At 46.5% G+C, this 18,317-nt stretch overlaps 6 protein-coding genes across 6 annotated transcripts; 3 read left to right on the top strand and 3 right to left on the bottom strand.

Annotated features, from left to right (window-relative positions):
- The first annotated feature begins 1,261 nt into the window (after positions 1-1,261).
- Positions 1,262-3,774, top strand: EDB93DRAFT_1113798 (peptidase S28). Its single transcript, XM_041448218.1, has 12 exons — positions 1,262-1,865; positions 1,927-1,969; positions 2,023-2,137; positions 2,190-2,268; positions 2,319-2,521; positions 2,575-2,784; positions 2,835-2,870; positions 2,923-3,024; positions 3,078-3,158; positions 3,212-3,326; positions 3,385-3,471; positions 3,521-3,774. Exons 1-12 carry the CDS (start codon positions 1,418-1,420, stop codon positions 3,652-3,654), a joined length of 1,653 nt encoding a protein of 550 aa, XP_041313922.1. The 5' UTR covers positions 1,262-1,417; the 3' UTR covers positions 3,655-3,774.
- A 1,665-nt stretch (positions 3,775-5,439) lies between these two features.
- Positions 5,440-7,650, top strand: EDB93DRAFT_1113789 (cytochrome P450). Its single transcript, XM_041448217.1, has 5 exons — positions 5,440-5,871; positions 5,923-6,111; positions 6,168-6,831; positions 6,884-7,203; positions 7,252-7,650. Exons 1-5 carry the CDS (start codon positions 5,546-5,548, stop codon positions 7,316-7,318), a joined length of 1,566 nt encoding a protein of 521 aa, XP_041313921.1. The 5' UTR covers positions 5,440-5,545; the 3' UTR covers positions 7,319-7,650.
- Positions 7,651-7,830: 180 nt separating this feature from the next.
- On the bottom strand, positions 7,831-10,609 carry EDB93DRAFT_44242 (heterokaryon incompatibility protein-domain-containing protein). Its single transcript, XM_041456386.1, has 3 exons — positions 10,432-10,609; positions 10,187-10,369; positions 7,831-10,131 (listed from the first exon to the last, which is right to left on the bottom strand). The coding sequence occupies exons 2-3, from the start codon at positions 10,331-10,333 to the stop codon at positions 7,963-7,965; spliced, it is 2,316 nt and encodes a 771-aa protein (XP_041313920.1). The 5' UTR covers positions 10,334-10,369; positions 10,432-10,609; the 3' UTR covers positions 7,831-7,962.
- Positions 10,610-11,225: 616 nt separating this feature from the next.
- EDB93DRAFT_1113787 (uncharacterized protein) lies at positions 11,226-11,954 on the top strand (the record flags this gene model as incomplete). The annotated part of the gene is made up of 2 exons (XM_041448216.1): positions 11,226-11,325; positions 11,388-11,954. 2 exons carry the CDS (start codon positions 11,226-11,228, stop codon positions 11,540-11,542), a joined length of 255 nt encoding a protein of 84 aa, XP_041313919.1. The 3' UTR covers positions 11,543-11,954.
- Positions 11,955-12,042: 88 nt separating this feature from the next.
- Positions 12,043-14,149, bottom strand: EDB93DRAFT_1113785 (uncharacterized protein). Its single transcript, XM_041448215.1, has 5 exons — positions 13,986-14,149; positions 13,522-13,937; positions 13,224-13,470; positions 12,429-13,169; positions 12,043-12,377 (listed from the first exon to the last, which is right to left on the bottom strand). The coding sequence occupies exons 1-5, from the start codon at positions 14,091-14,093 to the stop codon at positions 12,327-12,329; spliced, it is 1,563 nt and encodes a 520-aa protein (XP_041313918.1). The 5' UTR covers positions 14,094-14,149; the 3' UTR covers positions 12,043-12,326.
- A 2,426-nt stretch (positions 14,150-16,575) lies between these two features.
- On the bottom strand, positions 16,576-17,730 carry EDB93DRAFT_44058 (HSP20-like chaperone). The gene is made up of 6 exons (XM_041456373.1): positions 17,577-17,730; positions 17,400-17,500; positions 17,284-17,338; positions 17,031-17,232; positions 16,900-16,988; positions 16,576-16,847 (listed from the first exon to the last, which is right to left on the bottom strand). Exons 1-6 carry the CDS (start codon positions 17,634-17,636, stop codon positions 16,728-16,730), a joined length of 627 nt encoding a protein of 208 aa, XP_041313917.1. The 5' UTR covers positions 17,637-17,730; the 3' UTR covers positions 16,576-16,727.
- Between the last annotated feature and the right edge of the window lie 587 nt (positions 17,731-18,317).

The following is an 18,317-nucleotide window of genomic DNA, read 5'->3' as shown; positions in this document are numbered from 1 at the left end:
CTCACTATACACCGAGTACAAAACTCATGTATTCGAGTACTATCTAAGATTTCCAAGATCTCCGAGAAGCAAGACATTGATTAACTCAACACCAAGCTAGTAGTAATTCTGATATCAACCAATGATAAGCCATCATCTGCACCGATGTTGATCAAAGTAGAAACACGACTCACTATGGTTCACTTTCGCGACATCATGATGGCACTCATTCGACTTACAAACACAAATACACGGGCTACCAAGCCAGTAGGTCATGTGGTTTGAATTCAAGATGCAAAATACTTATACTCACATTTGATGGGCTGCCCTTTGCTTGACAAGACTTCCCAGCGCAGCAATTTCTAATGTAGCACGTTGTAGGGCAATTTCCGGTAGGATCAACATCAAGGTTAGAGTCGATGGGACTGGCGGATGCCATTGATGCCATCAAAGCAGCAACTGCGAGGACAGAGAAAATGTGGATGTGGTATGGGCTCAGTCACTAGGAAGACAACTTTTTATACTTCGTGCTGGATAAAGTTATTCTTCATGGTCCGGGTGACGCGGCAGGAAGAACTTGTCCATTTGCAGTCCCTTTTTTTCAAACATGCAACTAGACGACCCGTTCAGGTCCCGATTGAGTTCGGACATCTCTTTCCTTCAGTGTAGCGGTTCACACGCTCGTGTTTCGAAATATCATCCCACAATCCTTCTTACGCCGTTTCTTTTCTTGAACTGTATGTGAACACATGAAATTGTTTTTTGGGAAAAACGATATGTTTCTGAATCTCCGAGAGCACTCACCATGTCGAGTTCTATCGGTCTGAAGGGAAAATGCACTTAGTACTAGTGTGTTACGGGCAGAACTATTCGAAGCAATTCTGCCAGCTGGCAGAACTTGGCAGAACTATGCCCTGGAGATTGGCGGTGAAAAAAAGGACCCACGCACTTAATTATACAGCCTGACTCCGATGAGATCTTTTTTGGCAGAAAATCCGGGAATTGGCAAGCCTGGAGGGGACGATTGATGGAAAGTACCAAGTAAAATTCACAACCTCACGTCGTGACGGAGTTCCAATACTTGTACGCAACTCTGCTGCATGTACTAGTTGTTCAATTGGGACCGCCAATGAGTCTTGTGCATAAAACTAACACAGCTGGAACTTGAAGAGGGAACTTAGAAAGTTCAATTCGATGTTGTGCTTGAAGCGGAAAATTTCTCGATCTATGGAGGGGTAGCTTGGACGTTGACCGAATCCAGAGTCGGGACTGCGGCGGCCTACGTCCGCCAAGATGCGTCATTTCCCACCAACGTACTTACATTATGTACTGTTGAAAGTCGTGGAACCGAATTTACTCACAACTCAAACTCGCCGACTCTAAGTAGCTAGCGTAACTTGGTTAGTAACTAAATTTTCTTCGAAACCAAGGGGGCACAATGAGGCTGCCCATCGCTCTATTTTCCTCAACCCTCTTGCTCACAGCTAATGCAGCATCTGCAAGCGGAGCGGATTACATTCGTGCTTATGGCGCTCAAGGAGTCAACCTCTGGAGGCTCGCCAACCAAGGAGGAGAAAAGCATACTCATATCAGCCAAAGACCAGTTCTAGTCGTCCAAGATAACAACATCGAAGAACCTAATGAGTTCCCGGACCAATGGTTCACGCAGCCCATAGATCATTTTGCAAACTCATCAGACACGTTCAAACAGCGGTACTGGATCAATACCCGACATTATACCCCAGGTTCTGGTGGTCCAGTAATCGTACTAGATGGCGGTGAGACCAGCGGCGAGGACCGTATTCCCTTCTTAGATACTGGTATCGTCGAGATATTGGCCAGGGCGACAGGAGGAGTCGGAATCGTACTTGAACACCGTTATTATGGTGAGCTCCCGAGGAACTTGATATAATGTCACCCGCATTAGACGTACCCATGCTTGTGCAGGGAAGTCTATACCCGTCTCAGACTTCTCCACTGATAACCTGAGGTGAACTACCTGCATGCACATATCACACGCATGTGAAAATTGACGGAGTCTAGATGGTTGAACAATGATCAAGCTGCGGCTGACTCGGCTCATTTCATGGCGAATGTGCAATTTCCTGGTATCGATGAGGATCTGACAGCTCCGAATACTCCATGGATATACTATGGTGTAAGTCATTATAATTGCTGAATGAGATAGCCTTCCTTACTAGCACTAACAGGGTTCCTATGCCGGCGCTCGAGCAGCTCATATGAAAGTTTTATATCCCGAACTCGTCTATGGCGCAATTGCTTCCAGCGGTAAGTTACAAGAACGATTTACACCATCTGTGAATTGACTTTGCCAACAGGCGTGACGCACGCCACGCTATCGAACTGGGAATATTACGAGATCATTCGAAATGCTGCAGACCCCGCATGCTCAAAGAAACTCGAGCACGCCACCCTAACAATCGATGCCCTCCTAGGTGTTCCTGTTGCAAAGCGCTTTATCAAGTCATTGTTCGGTCTCGAGGGTCTGGCGCATGACGATGACTTCGTTTCCCTTTTGGAGGTACGTCTTTAACACTGTGAATCATCTGCGTGTGTTAACGGTGCAAAAACTAGTCTCCTCTTGGTTATTGGCAAGATAAAGTCTGGGACCCCGCTGTAGGAAGCACTAAATTTGACCAATTCTGCGCTTTCTTGGATAAGCCTATCTTTGGAAATGGTAGTGTTTCGTCGTTACCCGTCGGTCATGAAGACCGCCTCGTTCATCTTCCTGGTGGCATCAAGCTCGACTTCTCGATCCTGAATTACGCTCAATACATCAAAGAGGTAAGGGCCACTGAATATGGCTGTGGGACGTGATTTCTGAGCACCAGTAGAACTATGTCTCACAATGCAAAACGACTGTCGAGGATGTAAGTCTCATCCTCGTATGTCGAATGTTTCCTGATGAAAGACAACAAATAGTGTTTCGGTACCTACAACGATAGCAATTTCCTTGCCACTGGTTTAGACCAGGAATGGCGGTTGTGGCAGTTCCAGGTTTGTACAGAATGGGGTTTCTTCTCGGTGAGTTGTCAAACACGCGCTGGTTCATGAATGCATGCACACCTTCATTCTAGACCGCCCCTCCTGACCCAGCCCATCCACGAATCGTCTCCAAGTTGTTGACGCTGGAATACTCGTCGAAGATTTGCAAACAGGTACGTCGGAGTTGGTCCGCGCAAGCGGCGGGACTCACATAGACTTTGACCAGGCTTACCCGGCTGGGAAGTACTTCGTTGTACCGCCCATGCCCAATATCACTGCTGTGAACGCATTGGGTGATTTCGCGATTGCTGCTGACAGGCTAGCTATCATCGATGGCGAGGGTCAGTTCTCTCTATCGCGGTGTTTACTTGGGCGCAACATGCTAATTCCCGTGTAAAGTTGACCCTTGGAGGCCTTGTACGCCTCACAGCGATGACGCAGCTGACCGTGAAGATACAATCCTCCAACCTTTCAAGCTTATTCCAAGTACGTATTGACTACTGTATGGGTGTGCATCTGACGGCTGTCGATTCAGATGCTGTCCATCATTATGATGAGTACGGATTGAAGAATATCAGCGACGAGCCTGTAGAGATTAGAAAGATTCATGGAGAGATGATTGTTTTCGTCATGGAGTGGTTGAAGGGTTTTAAGGCACCAGGTTCATGATGATTTTGTCGACGGTTATCATTGGAGCATGTGCTTCAAGATATGTGAGCAATCAATTTCATATGGCCTTGGAATTACCTATCGTGGCTGATCGGAATACAATCTGGTTTGCGATTTCAATATGGAGCTCCAGAAGTGTCTTTGGCTCTGATGGACTTTGCGATGGCTATTTCAGACTGACTATTGGGAGCTCAAACGTGAACCCAAATTTGTCATGAGAACATCATCTTTGTAGGTACCACCCCAGTCTGGGCCGAACACGAGGCTCTGGAGTTTCTAGAAGAGTACACCAGTTCAACGTTAGCTAGCTGCGATGTCCCCCTTTGTTGTTTTTTCCATCAGGATCAGGTGACAGATATAGAGACAAAGCAAAGGCTCGTCGCCTACAATTCTAGCCTCACACTTCCGTCCTAAACATCATCGAGGCATCATCGCCAGTTGAAATTCAGCAGTAGAACTCCTCCCCCCCTTCATTGGAGTCGTCCAAAAGCTGGACATTAAACTCTCTAACAAAACACTTGCACAAGCCTAAAAACATGAGAATGTCAGAATCAACCTGACTTCCTACACAGAGCGAGTTCTACAGAAATAATAATTGAGGTAAGTGACATCTGTTCAAGGCCCCTGTTCATTATTGGAGGGAAATCACCAAAGTAGTAAGCGACAAAGCAAACGCACGCAGAACTGACAAAATTCAAATCACGAGCTCACCTTGCGAAATAAAACATGTGCCGCGAAACGGTCCTCTATGATTGATCCTGTCGATGGTTGTTGGCGGAAGTGTTTTACTGCAAGTTGCAGTAAAACACTTCCTCCAACAACCAACACAGTGCGATAACCTTCCACAGAATATACCGAGTATCCAAGTCTTGACGCTCAGAAATTGGTCATTTCCCTGAGAGACAGGTAGTTACCAGAGAACACGAGCTCCTCTAGAATCCGCCCGATGAGCTTCATGCCCTAAAATGGATGTACTGGAACGCTGGCATTTTCAGACTAATACCACCATCCAGTGTGCTTCGCCAATATAGGCGGCTTGAATAATTGTTCCTACTGAAGTGGTGAAAAGAAGTAGAACTTGGAAATTCGAGACACAATAACTTCATGAACACGAGCCTGGCTTGCCATGGCAGCAAGAAGGAACGACTTCCTTTTTGTATATGGTTTGGCTGGGGGTGTCAATTAGACCTATAGAAAAAAGAAGGATGATACTAGTCGTTCCCTCCAGTAAGAGGAAAGCAGCAATGTCATGCGCGGATGTCATTGGCAAGAGCACTATTGATATCATCCATCTAACGCAGACGCTCGTGTCGTGTCTCGATATGGAGCTGAGTCTCTAAGCTCTACTTGGATATTAGGGAGCAAGTCGCTTAAAGTAGCCACGTCACTAACTGTCAGCAAACAGTGACGCAGAAAACTCACCTTTCTAGCTACCGACATCTTCCAAAAAAAACAATGCAGACCCATGCCCAGGTGATCCGAGACTGGTTTGGAGAAATTCAGGGGAATCCATCCTGGCAGGGCCGTCTGCCAGGTTTCCGTCCTCGATATTTGTCATCATGATGAGATGGCACATACTCAAGGACAGTCTTCAAAGCTCGATGGTACGTTGACTATTAGATCTAAGGACAGTGACTTCAGGGATGGCTCCAGGGCTCAATGGTACGTATACTGGCATGCCTCAGGCTGCAATGCGGCTATTTGCGGACTGCACTCTAACGCCCATTCCCAGGGTTGCAATCGACTGATTTTGTATTCCAGCCAATCAGAATCATGCGAAGGTTTGTTTTGCCTTAAAGCTCTTGAGTTTGCCCTTTGTTACGCTTATTCCTTCTTGCAGTTACTAGGATTACGAACGGCACTTCTGTTCACCTCTTCACTTGATTGGCTCATGGCATCATTTATCCGCCAATTCGCATCCTCCGTGGTTCCGCCTATAGCATCTGCCACTTCCAACCCATTCATTGATATTCCCATCCCAACCTTCATTATCCCTCAATCAAAGTCTGCAACCTGGTTCTATACAACCGCTGCCATAGTCGGTGCTCTCCTCGTGCTCGAACAGTCTGTTTACAGATTCAAGAAAAAGCACTTGCCTGGCGACCCATGGACAATTCCAATTATCGGAAAGTTTGCAGACTCCATGAAACCAACCATGGAGGGCTACATGAAACAGTGGAACTCTGGCGCGTTAAGTGCTATAAGTGTGTTTAATATGTTGGTTTCCATTTGGTTATGATTTGCTGCTCTTCTCAAACGTGCTCTCAGTTTCATTGTCATGGCTTCATCTAATGAGTATTCGCGGAAAATCCTGAATTCTCCTACCCATGCTGAGCCTTGCCTGGTGCACTCAGCAAAGCAAATTCTCATGCCTGACAATTGGGTATTTCTCACTGGGAAATCTCACGTCGAGTATCGCAAAGTCCTGAACACTTTATTTACGCGCAAAGCTCTCAGGTCAGTACTTTCAATAATTCACATCATACGATTTTCCCTCTTAACTTGCACTTTAGTATCTACATTGGTATTCAGGATGCGATTGCTCGCCAACACTTCAGGCAATGGCTTGCAGATGCGCAGAAAGATCCTTCACCACAGTCTATTATGATGACCGCGCGCAACCTCAACATGATCACTTCCCTTCGTGTTTTCTGCGGCAATCACATCCCCGAGCATGGCGCTATTGAGATCAGCGAGAAATACTGGGACATCACACAAGCCCTTGAACTCGTCAACTTCCCTTTGGCCATCCCTGGTACAAAAGTATATAGAGCCATACAAGCCCGCAAGGTCGCCAGCAAGTGGCTGGAGCTTGCCGCATCCAAGGCCAAAACTGCTATCGCCAATGGCTGCGAGCCTGAATGTATGCTTGACGAATGGGTCAAGGAGTTGGAGGCCCCGGGGTATAAGGGCCGTAAGGATTTCAGCGACCGTGAGATGGCTATGGTTGTGTTCTCGTTCTTGTTTGCGTCGCAGGATGCCATGAGCAGTGGCTTGATTTACGGGTTCCAGCATTTGGCAGACAACCCCGACATCTTGGCCAAAATCAGGGAGGAACAGTACCACGTTCGCGCTGGAGACGTCGACAAACCAATCACCCTTGAAATGCTCCAGCAAATGCCATATTTGAAGGCGTTTGTCAAGGAGAGCATGCGTGTCAAGCCACCTGTAACCATGGTTTGTAATTCGTGTGAACTTTACGCTATCTTACTGAAACACCTTCGCTTAGGTTCCTTACAGGACGACAAAGGCTTTCCCTATCTCTAATGATTATATTGTTCCTGTAAATAGCATGGTAATACCCTCATTCTACAACTCCCTGCACGATCCCTCCGTTTTCCCCGAGCACGACAAGCTCATCCCTGAGCGTTGGCTCGATCCCGACAGCTCCGCTAACATGAACCCGAAGAACTACTTGGTATTTGGTAGCGGACCCCACAAATGTATTGGTATAGAGTACGCGACGATGAACATCGGACTGGTTCTTGCCATTGCAAGCGTGTTGATGGACTGGGAGCACTACACGACACCCGAAAGCGATCAAGTCCAGTGAGTATCATAGTGCGCGTGTTGACCACACGCTAACGAGTTTTGCAGGATAATTGCGACTTTATTCCCTAAAGACGGATGTCTTATGAAGTTTGCCCCTCGTCCGCGACCCTGATCGTGGTGATTTGTTTTAGCATATGACTTTGGTTTATACCCCCCATTAGGATTTTCATTTAATTTTTTTAGACACATACATCATTCTTGGACCGCAATAATGGGTTTTGCATTTTTGGTCAGATGCCAGTCAGGTTAGATATCGGTAGCTATTGTGGACGTAGCTTTAATGCGCGTTTGGGCGGAGTACACTCCCTCGGATTGAACAAGAGGTTCGTGCTCACTTTACAGAGTTATGGCGCAGAAAAGCCGCCGACATATGTGCACTGTCTACCCATTACAGCACACACAAATGCACAATTAAAACAGCTATTGGCACGAATTATTCCCGCTAGGGCGGGCCAATATTTCGAATCTCCTAGCTTACTACAAGGGAGGTGAAACGGTGACTAAGATGAGGCAGTATCTCGGAATTGCAAGAGAAGCGACGGTAATAACACAATGGACCGTGATGACAACCGCCCACGACATGCTGGCACTGCCTGGATTCCCTGCATTGTCAGACGGCATGAATCCTGCAGTTCAGTTCCCTGCATCCTGTCACACCCGCATTTAGGCCAAGTAGAGTCAACAAGTCGGGCCCTCCCGAAGGACAATGAATATGGAATTGTTCATTCAAACAAAACGGCCCATCACCGCCAAACATTACCGAAGAAATATCACCTTCTCCTGCGCTCCTGAAGCAATCCAGGCTGCTTCATGAATGACGCCCAACCCAATACGTTCCATCAACGCCTCATTTTGACCAACGGCCATCACATGCAGCATGCATTCGTGGTAATGCTGAAACCTCTCTTCGTTGTACGTGCCGCGCAGATCGGTACGGGAAAGGACGATGAATTCAAGGGAATTTGGCAGGGTAACGTCCAATGGTAGGACGGCAGTGCCGACCCAAGTAGGAGGGGAGGAAGTGGAGAGAATATCGAAAAGACCGTGATGAATAGATGCATGTGATTCTTCACCACGTCGCCGTGCGATGGCAAAGTGGCTGGAAGTCGTGCGGAAAATGAGGGTGCCAGGGACGAGCGTTCGATGGATGTCTGAGGTTATCTCTGTTGGGTCTATAATCCCTCGCGGGGAAGAATATGCGGATACTTCTCCCTCTGTCTCGCGAACCAAAACGACCCGCCGGGAAACCCTGCGTACATCAACCTGCAATATAATGCCACTATGGTCCACGATGTACCACGGATCGACAAACATCTCTACCACCAAAGGGTCGCCAAAGTAGTCCACAAGCCAAGCATCCTCAGAATAGGTCACCAAATACCGATGCTCCGTCATGTAGTCAACAGCACCACGCCACGTAGCCCATGCCCAAGAAGGCCAGGGTGAACTGCATCCATCAGGGAGTGAACGACGAGTACGAGGTGTATGTGGATTGTGTTGCCAGAGAAGCGTGTGATGCAGGTCCGTCAACATCATTCCATAGCGAAAAGATCTGTCCGGGTCACCGAGCCCAAACGCTTTTGCCAAAGCATTTGTCACTCCGGTGAGAGCATCGACGACGTCTGATTCTACAGTGAGATTGCGCCGTGTACACTTCTTCACGGCCGTCATGTAACTCGTGAATGGGTTCAATGACTGAGGGAAGTATTCTGCCCGCGAAACCTTGAGAAAACTAGTGGAGTCACACTTGCTTTCAGCGATGATGTCTTCACATAAGACATCAAATTGGCACTCAAAGTACACTTGCTGCCCAGTAAAGTATATCCTTCGGCGGGAAAGCGCACACTCTTGATAGGTCCAACAACGTGTATTCCATGCGGACAAAGCAAGAGCCTCCCTAAGTCTCGGAGGTGCCGCATAGAGATGAAGTCCTTGGACGACTTCAATATGCTGTTGCGTTCTTGTTTGTGGACGGCATCCCGGAAGAGGGTCTCGAGCCGTAAAGCCACCGGCAGCGATTATTGTGAGATAAGAAAGGCCGTAGACCAAATCCATATTGTGTATCTGAGCAAACTTGTCCTCCGGATCGTCTTGAATGATGCATAGAGCATCGATCCATATGTAACGTTCACTGAGTTGTCGAACGAATAGAATAGAATCAGTGATGGTATCAGGGAGCTTTGCCGCGTTCAACCCGCTAGGCGTTCCGCGCTTTGCTATATTATTCTTCGTCGTCCAATACTCTGCGCCGATGCCTCCCCATATGTAACTGAGGGCGATGTAACGACAACCAGAAGGTGCAGGAACCACGGACATCGATACTACATCCACCACTCTCACAAACCCCGGCAGTTTTCTATCGTCATGTTCGCCTATTCTCGAGAGACTTTTGCACATATCTCCATGGCTCCCCTGGCACAGTTTGATCCACTTCTTCACCATCTTGATATCCACAGTGTTTTTTACCCTGCGACAATGAAGATCGGTCGGTCTTCCAAACTTGAAAGCGTCTTCTTGCATGAGGTGGATGTTAAGCCCGCCTGCTATTCTGAAAGCTGGATATTTCTTCCAAAGGTCCTCTATACCTTCCATCGTGATTTGGAGGCGGTAGCAACGAAATTTGGATGGGGGATAAGAAGCCAACTGAAGACAGCCACAATGTATCGTGAACATCCTACATTCGAGCCCTGAGATATCGACGTGAGGAAACTCGTCCAACATCCACGTTCGGCGAACATGCAAGGATATAAGGCGGCAGAAGCTGCATTGATATGATTTTTGTAAGATGGACGAGAGATAATCGAGCGTAATGATTTCCTCCTCCGGAATGCCATTAAGGAAGATTTGATAAAAATTCAGATTTGCACAGATGGAACAGAGTAGTGCTTCGTTGTCTAACGTGGTGGTATCGTCCCTCTGTTCACCCTTCTCGATCAGTCCTGTGGCATTGGGTAGGCGTGAATGGCACGAAGTTCCTCACCTGAAAGTCAGTTCGTATTTGTTCAGAATGCAGGAGAGAGGAAGATTCATTGAATTCTGTGACGTTTGCCTTGGATTTGCACGTGCGGATGAACCAAAGAACCCAAACTCCAAGCCCCTCCAATAATTCCTGCAAGGGCCAAACCATGTGCGAAGACCAGACCGAGAACACTCTCAATGACACCTGCAGTGGTTAGTAGTACTACGAGAGTCAGTTAAACGGTATCAATGGTGGAGGACACCCACCTGACTGACTCGGAGTTGCACTAAAACTAGGAGGAACTATACGAGTACTCTGAGAGTGCGAACGAGTTGAGGGATTGACTGACAGGAGGGCTCTGGTTTGAATGTTGGCTCCTTGCAATTGCAAGTAGCCTGACGGCATGAGGCAATGCACTTGTGAGATAACTTTACCATGGGTGGTACCAGGTAAACTCATGCCGAGAGAAAAGGATGGTAAACATAAAACGCGCTAGTTGCTGGCGTCAGCTTTCTCTTTCGCCAAGCCCTTGACTGTTTGGAATTCGAACTGTCAAATTTTGGTTACTTAGACAAGCGCCCGCTTGAGGTGATTTTAACTCAGTGCATGCAACACTCGCATTTGTTCACCGATTCACAGCTGATGCTCAGTTGAATTTAATGCGAGCTCCGCGAGTGGCGATCCCTGGACGCAGGTATCTTAAATTTCAATGCACGTTGTCAGAGTGTTACTGGGACGTGCCAGGTCAGCGAGGTCACGTGAACGTGCCTGCAGGCAAACTTCAAGTTGCTTATCATCCGCCATGCTCGCAGAACATTTCTTCCGGGAGAACCAATTGATCGTACTAGTTCTGCCCATAATACTAGGTTCATCATCATCATGTGTTGACAATTACTTTTCAAATTTGGGTATGGCTAAGGAATGAGGCTGAGGATTAACAGGAATTTAAATTTGTCTGTAAAACCTTTGAAGAAGTTGCCAGCTGTCAGGCTATGTATAAAAGCGAAGTGGTCACTGTTATTTCAGTAACAAAAAACATCATCCAAACCGAAGTGCAACAATGAAGTTCATCTCACTCACCATTATGATTATGTCTGCCACAATGCCAGTACTGTGGGTTATAGTGCAAAACCCCCTGAACATGCCATGCAACATTCCTGGTGAATACCTTCAGCATACGTGTTTTGACCTCAAACCGCGTACTAAGTACGGGTGTTCGCAGAAGAGTACGGTTGCGGATACCTCGCGGGTTATAACAACGACAATCCCTTTTTGTATTACTGTTCGGTACGGTACATTATGGCTACCGTTAAGCCTTGTAGCTGTGCGATTTGCTGTAGCGTCAAGTACGGAGGTGTTGAGCAGAAGTGTGTATAGTAGACTTGCTCATAATGCATGCATGCATAACGCATAAGCCTTGGAACTACTTTTTGCGTTATATCAGAGGCCTTATTTGGGTGGTCTAGGCCCGCAGTGTTGCTTCATATCAGTACCTACTTCAATATACTTACAGCTATGTAAGTGAATACAGGTGTCAAAATTCAAAAACTCGTCTTCCTTTACCTCAAACATGCATGCCCAAACCCACAAGCCACAGGAGAGGCCAGCGGCACCCTACAAACAACGCTCGCAGAAAATTCCAAAGACTACTAGAGATGCACCTGCTACTCACCTAAATCTCGTTCGCGAAGCAAGTAGTACTACTGGACTAGTGTACTTGCAAATCCTGTGTTACTTCGACAATGTCAAATATTTTCATGTGAAAGCGGTCCTGGGTCAGCAGATTTACGAAGATTGGTGTGGTGCTTTAAAATTACATTGCTTTATGTGAATACTAATATTCATTTGTTCATCGATTCACTGATGACTGAATTCCAGAGCGTACGACTAGCTTTGTGACTCTGAATTCTGCGTAGTAGAAGTCTCAGTTGATGTAACCAAAAACATCCTATTAGTAGTGTAAAGCACGTCCATTTCTTGTCAGGTCAATTAATTGCTGAAACAAAGTTACGAGGACCAGCCAGTCTAGCTGAGGACGATGAAAGAATGTTGATGTAATGGCAACACGAAGCGCATCCGAATTTCCAACAATATCAGGAAGAAATCAATCAAATATATTGAAATGATGAAGTACATTGAACAGTTTCAGTGTAGTAAATGTTTACTCGAAATCAAGCATTTCGATGCTATGTGAAGCATTATACAAATTTCCCTGCGTTTTCGTAAGTGCCATGTCCATAACCAGTAGTCGATGATGACTCACTTTGAGGGATAACAACGTTATCCTGTTTGCTTCCATGGTCATATCACTCGCAAGGAATTTTTCCTGAGAAATCGTCTCGAGATACGGGAGGCCAGGTCCCAGAGGCTCCAAGAAAAGGGCAGAATTTGGTGTTTCGCCTTCGACAAGTCGTTGATGCGAAATGATGTTCCCAGCCTTGAAGTCCGTCACCATATGAGGGTTGAAGTCGCGGATGCGTAATGATCGTGCCTGTAGATCCCCTCGATGAGAGACGAGATCACCAATCAACTCCGCGCTACGGAATCCAAAGATGCGGTGGATGCAAGAGCTATAAGAGTTCTCGAAGAATCGGGTGTTCTGTGGGCCCCAGGCAGACCAAGGCAAATTAGGAGAATCTTGGCTTGCTTCTCCATAACGGCTGATGTAGGTGGATTCGAGCTCCAAGATAGTCTTCCGCTCGATATAGAAGGTGAAATAAGGGGTTGTATCGGTCGTGGGCGCTGACATGCACATGTTGACAGCGATGAGTTGGTTATGAGTGCTGGTGTGGAACGGAATAGGGTTGAAGGTGATATAGTGAAAGATGAAGGGGTCCCGCAGTGCAGGGAAGGAGAATTTGGCAACGAGCCGGATCGCATTGGCCGAATCGGCTGGGTCGAGGGAGAACAACTGTAGTTCACTGGAATTGGCGACCAGAATCCTATCGTTGGTTAGAAAACTGAAGTTCGTCGTTCCGGACCACGCGTCAAAAACCTCGAGGCACTGCAAGTTCAACTCGGTCGTAAATAACAGCAAAGCTAGAAGACTTGAACTCACCTGAAAAGCATCCTTGGACTTCCAGTTCCAAATTTGCAAATAATCGACCAGACTATCATCTTCTTTGTGAGCAAATTTGCAGAACAAGCCATAATAGTCTCCGAAGATCATGGTTTGCGTATAGGGGGAGTCGAAGCGCTCTGGATGAATTTGATTGTCGAGTGCTTTCAAGAGGGGGAATGCAGCGTCAGGATGAACTTTATCCTCGGAAAGTGATCTGAAAGAGATGTCATACGCATGACTCTCTCTGTTTTCGTTAATCATGATATAGCATCGACAGATGGAAGAGTACACTCACCCACGGAGTGTTCTGGAAAGGATAGCTACGAGGTCCTGTGTGGGCGAAAAACTATAACCCTCGAAAGCCGTGTTGTCTATTTTGCAGATGCATTGTCGCAAGTTCATGGTGTGGGTGTCTTTATCTGATAGTGTGGCCTGGACGAACTTTATCTGTGCGAGAGCTTCTGCTGGGATTCCAAGAATGCCGCACGACCAACGGTAATTGTCGGGAGAGTAAGACAATGGGATGGAATTCCTTTGAGAGTATTCGACTTTTTGCCACGCAGTTTCGCTGTTGCGAAGCAATTGACGACGTGTTGCAATGGCGCTGTCGCAGCCAGGCAGCGAGGACGGAATCGTATTGTAGTATCGAATGTCGATCAAGTATTGAAGCTCCGAGGAAGAGTCAATGAGTTGTCGAATATCGCTGCATACCTAAAGACGCTTCATTAGTGATTTGAGGCCAAAAAAAATTGAACTTACTTTGCGTGCTCGGACCAGATCGTATACGTCTAGATGACCAAAGATGTGTAACAGCAGTTCGGCAGGGAGATCCATGAATTTCATGGTGATGCTGAGAACTTGGTTCATAGTTGACAATCGAAGAGTAGTTGTAGAAATGAGTTGAGTTGATGTGATGGGCAGATGGATGTTAAAAGCTTCGTTTTATACGATGTGATGCCAATATAAATGCGGATGCTAAGCACTTTGCGGACGGAACTGACTATGACGTCATTTGTTCCGATCCGGTTAACGGATGTTTCGGAGATAATATCTTCCGAAGCCCCTGTGGCGTTAGCTATTTTTAATTATGTATGACATAATATTGTTGACATAATCAAGAACATGTGTTTTCCAGTCGTCTCAGACTCTGTTTTAATTACAAGTGGAACAAATGACCATCACCATTATGGCCATACAGCACAGACCCAACACAAGATCTTTATAACCCCCATTCGCTTACACTCACCTTCAAATATGACCGTAGTCTCAAATGATCCCAGTTGGTGGCCGTTCACCAATCTCATTCTTTTTTACAGCTATTGGACGGGTTCGTCATATCAGTTGGTGATGTCTCGATCTAGCCTTGACTGATGGTTTTGCAGTTGCCGCAGGCCTCGTGGTGGTATACGACTGGGGTGAGCAGGACAGTGTTCGAAAACCTTTGACACTCATTCTCATGATATTTCCAGTACTATCACTTGGACAAGAGGTAGGTCGGTTCTATTGCCGGAGCAGCCAAAGTACTTGCTAAGAATGATATTATAGATCGAACTGATTTGGGTGAGTGACAGTTCCATATCAGAAGAGAAACAACGAATTCGCGACAGACGCAACGCTGGTCTCTCATGACTGTGCTTTACCTGGTTGTTCGTACCTCATGTTTTAATTGGACGGTGTGCTGACTCAAAAATCTTCTAGGTACGCTATATTGGAATACCATATTCTGTGTATGTCATTGAGGCCAACAAGTTGTTGCTGTACCAATATCCCATTTCTTATTATCAGTATCAATATACTGCGTATGTTTCATGCGCACCGTATTCAATTCTTATGACCGACAGCAGACAGGAAATATGAAATTCGTCTCTCTGACAGATGCAGTGAGTATTTCGCAACCATTTCATTCCATTCCGATGAATACATTCATTTGTAGGGGTGAGTGAGATTTTGACCATGGTACTTGGCTCAACATAATGCTTCGATAGGTGTGAGTTTGAGCGTTTGATCTTATCATGGGAGTGATCGTTAATTGGATGTTTCAGGCAATATCATAAACTACACAATAAACGGCACAAATGTGGTCGTAACTGCCATGTTGAGCGGCGAGTTACCCAGCTGCAATACCTCAGTGATATTGACTCGACTGAAACATGACGCAAGTTATCATGATTGCTCGGTTGCATGCCATGTACAGGAGATCTAAGAGGATGCTTATTTTCCTTGTTATCATCTCCCTGACTATAAACATCGCCGGCGGAGTAATCACGATAATAGTACTGAAGTACCATAGTGGAGCGGGTAAGCTTTATTTGTTTAATCGAAGAACACAGCTCATTGGACAATCACCAGAGGAGCTGATACTTTCTGGCATTCATATGTGTGATGACGGATTTGAGGGAGATGGTCAACTTTTGATATCAATGATTTGGATGCTCAATACTCTTTGGGAAGTTCTTGCACTGTGTCTTTCAGTCTGGATCGCTGCAAAACATTCTTGTGATCTGCGACAACTCAACCCATTAACCAGTGGATCGACCATCCGGGACTGTTTCAGGGTGCTGATAAAATCTCACGTGCTGTATTTTGCAAGGTGAGCTTTCCATGTGAATGTACTATTTTTTTCTGCTCAAGTTCTGCACTTGTTAGCTTTGCGTGTGTCTCTTGCTTCCAGTTTGTCATTCTCTCTCCAGAGCTCGAGGTGCGCCGGCCTGTCACTGACATCTGCTTGTAATAACTGTTCATTATTTCTGTAGAATTCAAATTCTATTGGAGCTGAGATACTCAATGGTGCTTTTCAAATTCTATTGTCCGTGCAGATGTTCGTGCTGGGACCACGACTCATCCTTAGCGTTCGGCAATATCACGCTAAACACCTGGCCGATTCCGACGCAGAATCTCTAACACGAGTTCGATTATCTTCCAGGAACGTGTAGATGTATTGACTAGCAATACTGTTTAGAGAGATGCTTTCGAGATATTTGGTCGAGGATCCGTCGGAGTATTTATTTTAGTTATGATGTTTCAAAGTACATCAGTGTGCTGTTATGAAGCACTAGGAAACTTATATCGGTGGCGAAGCAGCTGTTGGGGAAAACCTCGATATTAACTACGTTTATGCACATGTAAGTAGGCTGCCTACACGTGGTTTGGTTCGGATGAGTCGCATGTCCATTGTCACCAAGAAATACGAACCGCATCTCGTGGCATATATAAACGCCACTCAGAACACATGTAGTACGAGCATAAGCCAAATCTGGTGCTTGATACAATGGTCGACAGTGCACGGAAATAAATCAACTAGTCTATCGTGCTACCTAAACTGACATTACTACGAAGTTGTCTTATACCTACACAATAATTTTCCTGCACACACGGATGCCTACTTATTCCTGCTGGATTTTGCAAGAACGATAGTGCAATAAGCAAATTCATTGGCAATGACAAACAACAGAGTCGTGTCTACAGCGTACAGTTTTTCCAATTTTAGGGGCTATCCATCGATCATGTACTAGGTTCAGCATCCTCAAGAGGGGGTGGGCCATCATCATCAGAATCAGAGTCAGCGGGCTCATCTGTGCCTGATGGGCCGGCACCACCAGCTCCGCCCATGGAAGCCATCATCTGAGGATTGGGTGTGATCAGTACGATGTAGATGTTTCCAAGAGTGACCCACCTTGCTGAAGTCCATGCCACCCATACCTCCCATGCCGCCCATACCTCCCATGCCTCCCATACCGCCCATGCCACCCATGCCGCCCATACCTCCCATTCCACCCATGCCCATGTCTCCCATACCGCCCATACCACCCATGTCTCCCATACCGGCGAAATCGTCCTCCAAAGAGGCACCGTCTTGCTCGTCTTCATCAACCCATTTGCTGAAATCAGTCTTGACAAATGGCAGCTTCGTCTTTTCCTTCGTTAGTCGTGGCCAGTACTCAGCCTTGAGGGCCTTCTTTCGTAGCACCGCCGTGAAAGAGCGCGAGCTCAATTTGCTCAAAGACGCCTAGGAGATGATCAATGGCACGTACTTGAATGGTGTGATAAAGAAACATACTTCTGTGTCTACTTCATCAAATAGCGGGAGCGAGAATGCATATGCTCTCTTGTCGCTGATGTCGGTAGATGAGGTTGGAGCGACAAATACAACGGGTCAATAGAGCGCTGACTTACGTTTTTGACTCTGCCTTGAAAGAAATCTCGGTAGATGTTAATTTATATTGGAGACTTGTCTCGTCAATGTCTGGCACGTTTACAGTCAACCAAATGACGTTCTGGCGCGCAATCGCGGAGTGGATCATCAGCACTGTGAGGAATGATTAAAGATGAAATTTGAAAATCAAGACACACCTTCTCGGCAGAAGATTCGCTGCTACGTTGAGCCCATAGAACTTCAGGATGTGTTGTCATCGCGTCTGGGATGATTGTAAATTTGAGAGAGAGATTATAAACGTTGTCTTCGAATCAAACAGAAAGACGAAGAATCATCTGGTTTCCTGCTGAGCTAGATCGGCAAACGCAGCCACACAACGTCACGTGAGGTCGCCTTCCATAGCACTAGTAGCTCCATCAAAGCTCCATAGCATGAACATTGAACGATGGACATTTGGGGCCGGGCAGGCTAACAAATGTCTTCATTGGATGGCGAAGGAAAGGCACCAGAGGACTTCACGATGACGGCAGGTAAAAAAAAGCAAAACCGGAGCAGCTGAGAGCCAAGATGGTGCGTGGTCCCAGTGCCTGCCTCGTACCTATCATTCACTCTACTACAGCGTTCATCTACGAAATTCAATCGTGCTTCCCTCATTCAAGAGTCTGCTAGAGCAAAGATGACGGTGAGAAGTGCTGCCCGGCTAGAGCGTCAGCGAACACTGGGAGCAATTCATCTGCTCTCATAGCCTTCGATCCATCAGGTGGACAGGTCAATTCTGCCGACCCTTTTGTTGTATGCTCTTGTGCAATTTGGGTTATCCCGTCTGCTGAACAATGGATGACTGCAGAGAGCTTCCACCGAGATGCCAATACTCTACTTCATGCTGACAACAAGCCTACTGAAGATGCCATTGATAGAGTGGTTGCCAAGATCAACAG

This window comes from Suillus bovinus (genome assembly GCF_016758785.1).
Source record: "Suillus bovinus strain UH-Sbo-P2 chromosome Unknown EDB93scaffold_1, whole genome shotgun sequence".
In the NCBI taxonomy this organism is placed as follows: domain Eukaryota; kingdom Fungi; phylum Basidiomycota; class Agaricomycetes; order Boletales; family Suillaceae; genus Suillus; species Suillus bovinus.
The sequence above is the reverse complement of the archived record's forward strand: the minus strand, read 5'-3'. Positions and strand labels throughout refer to the sequence as shown.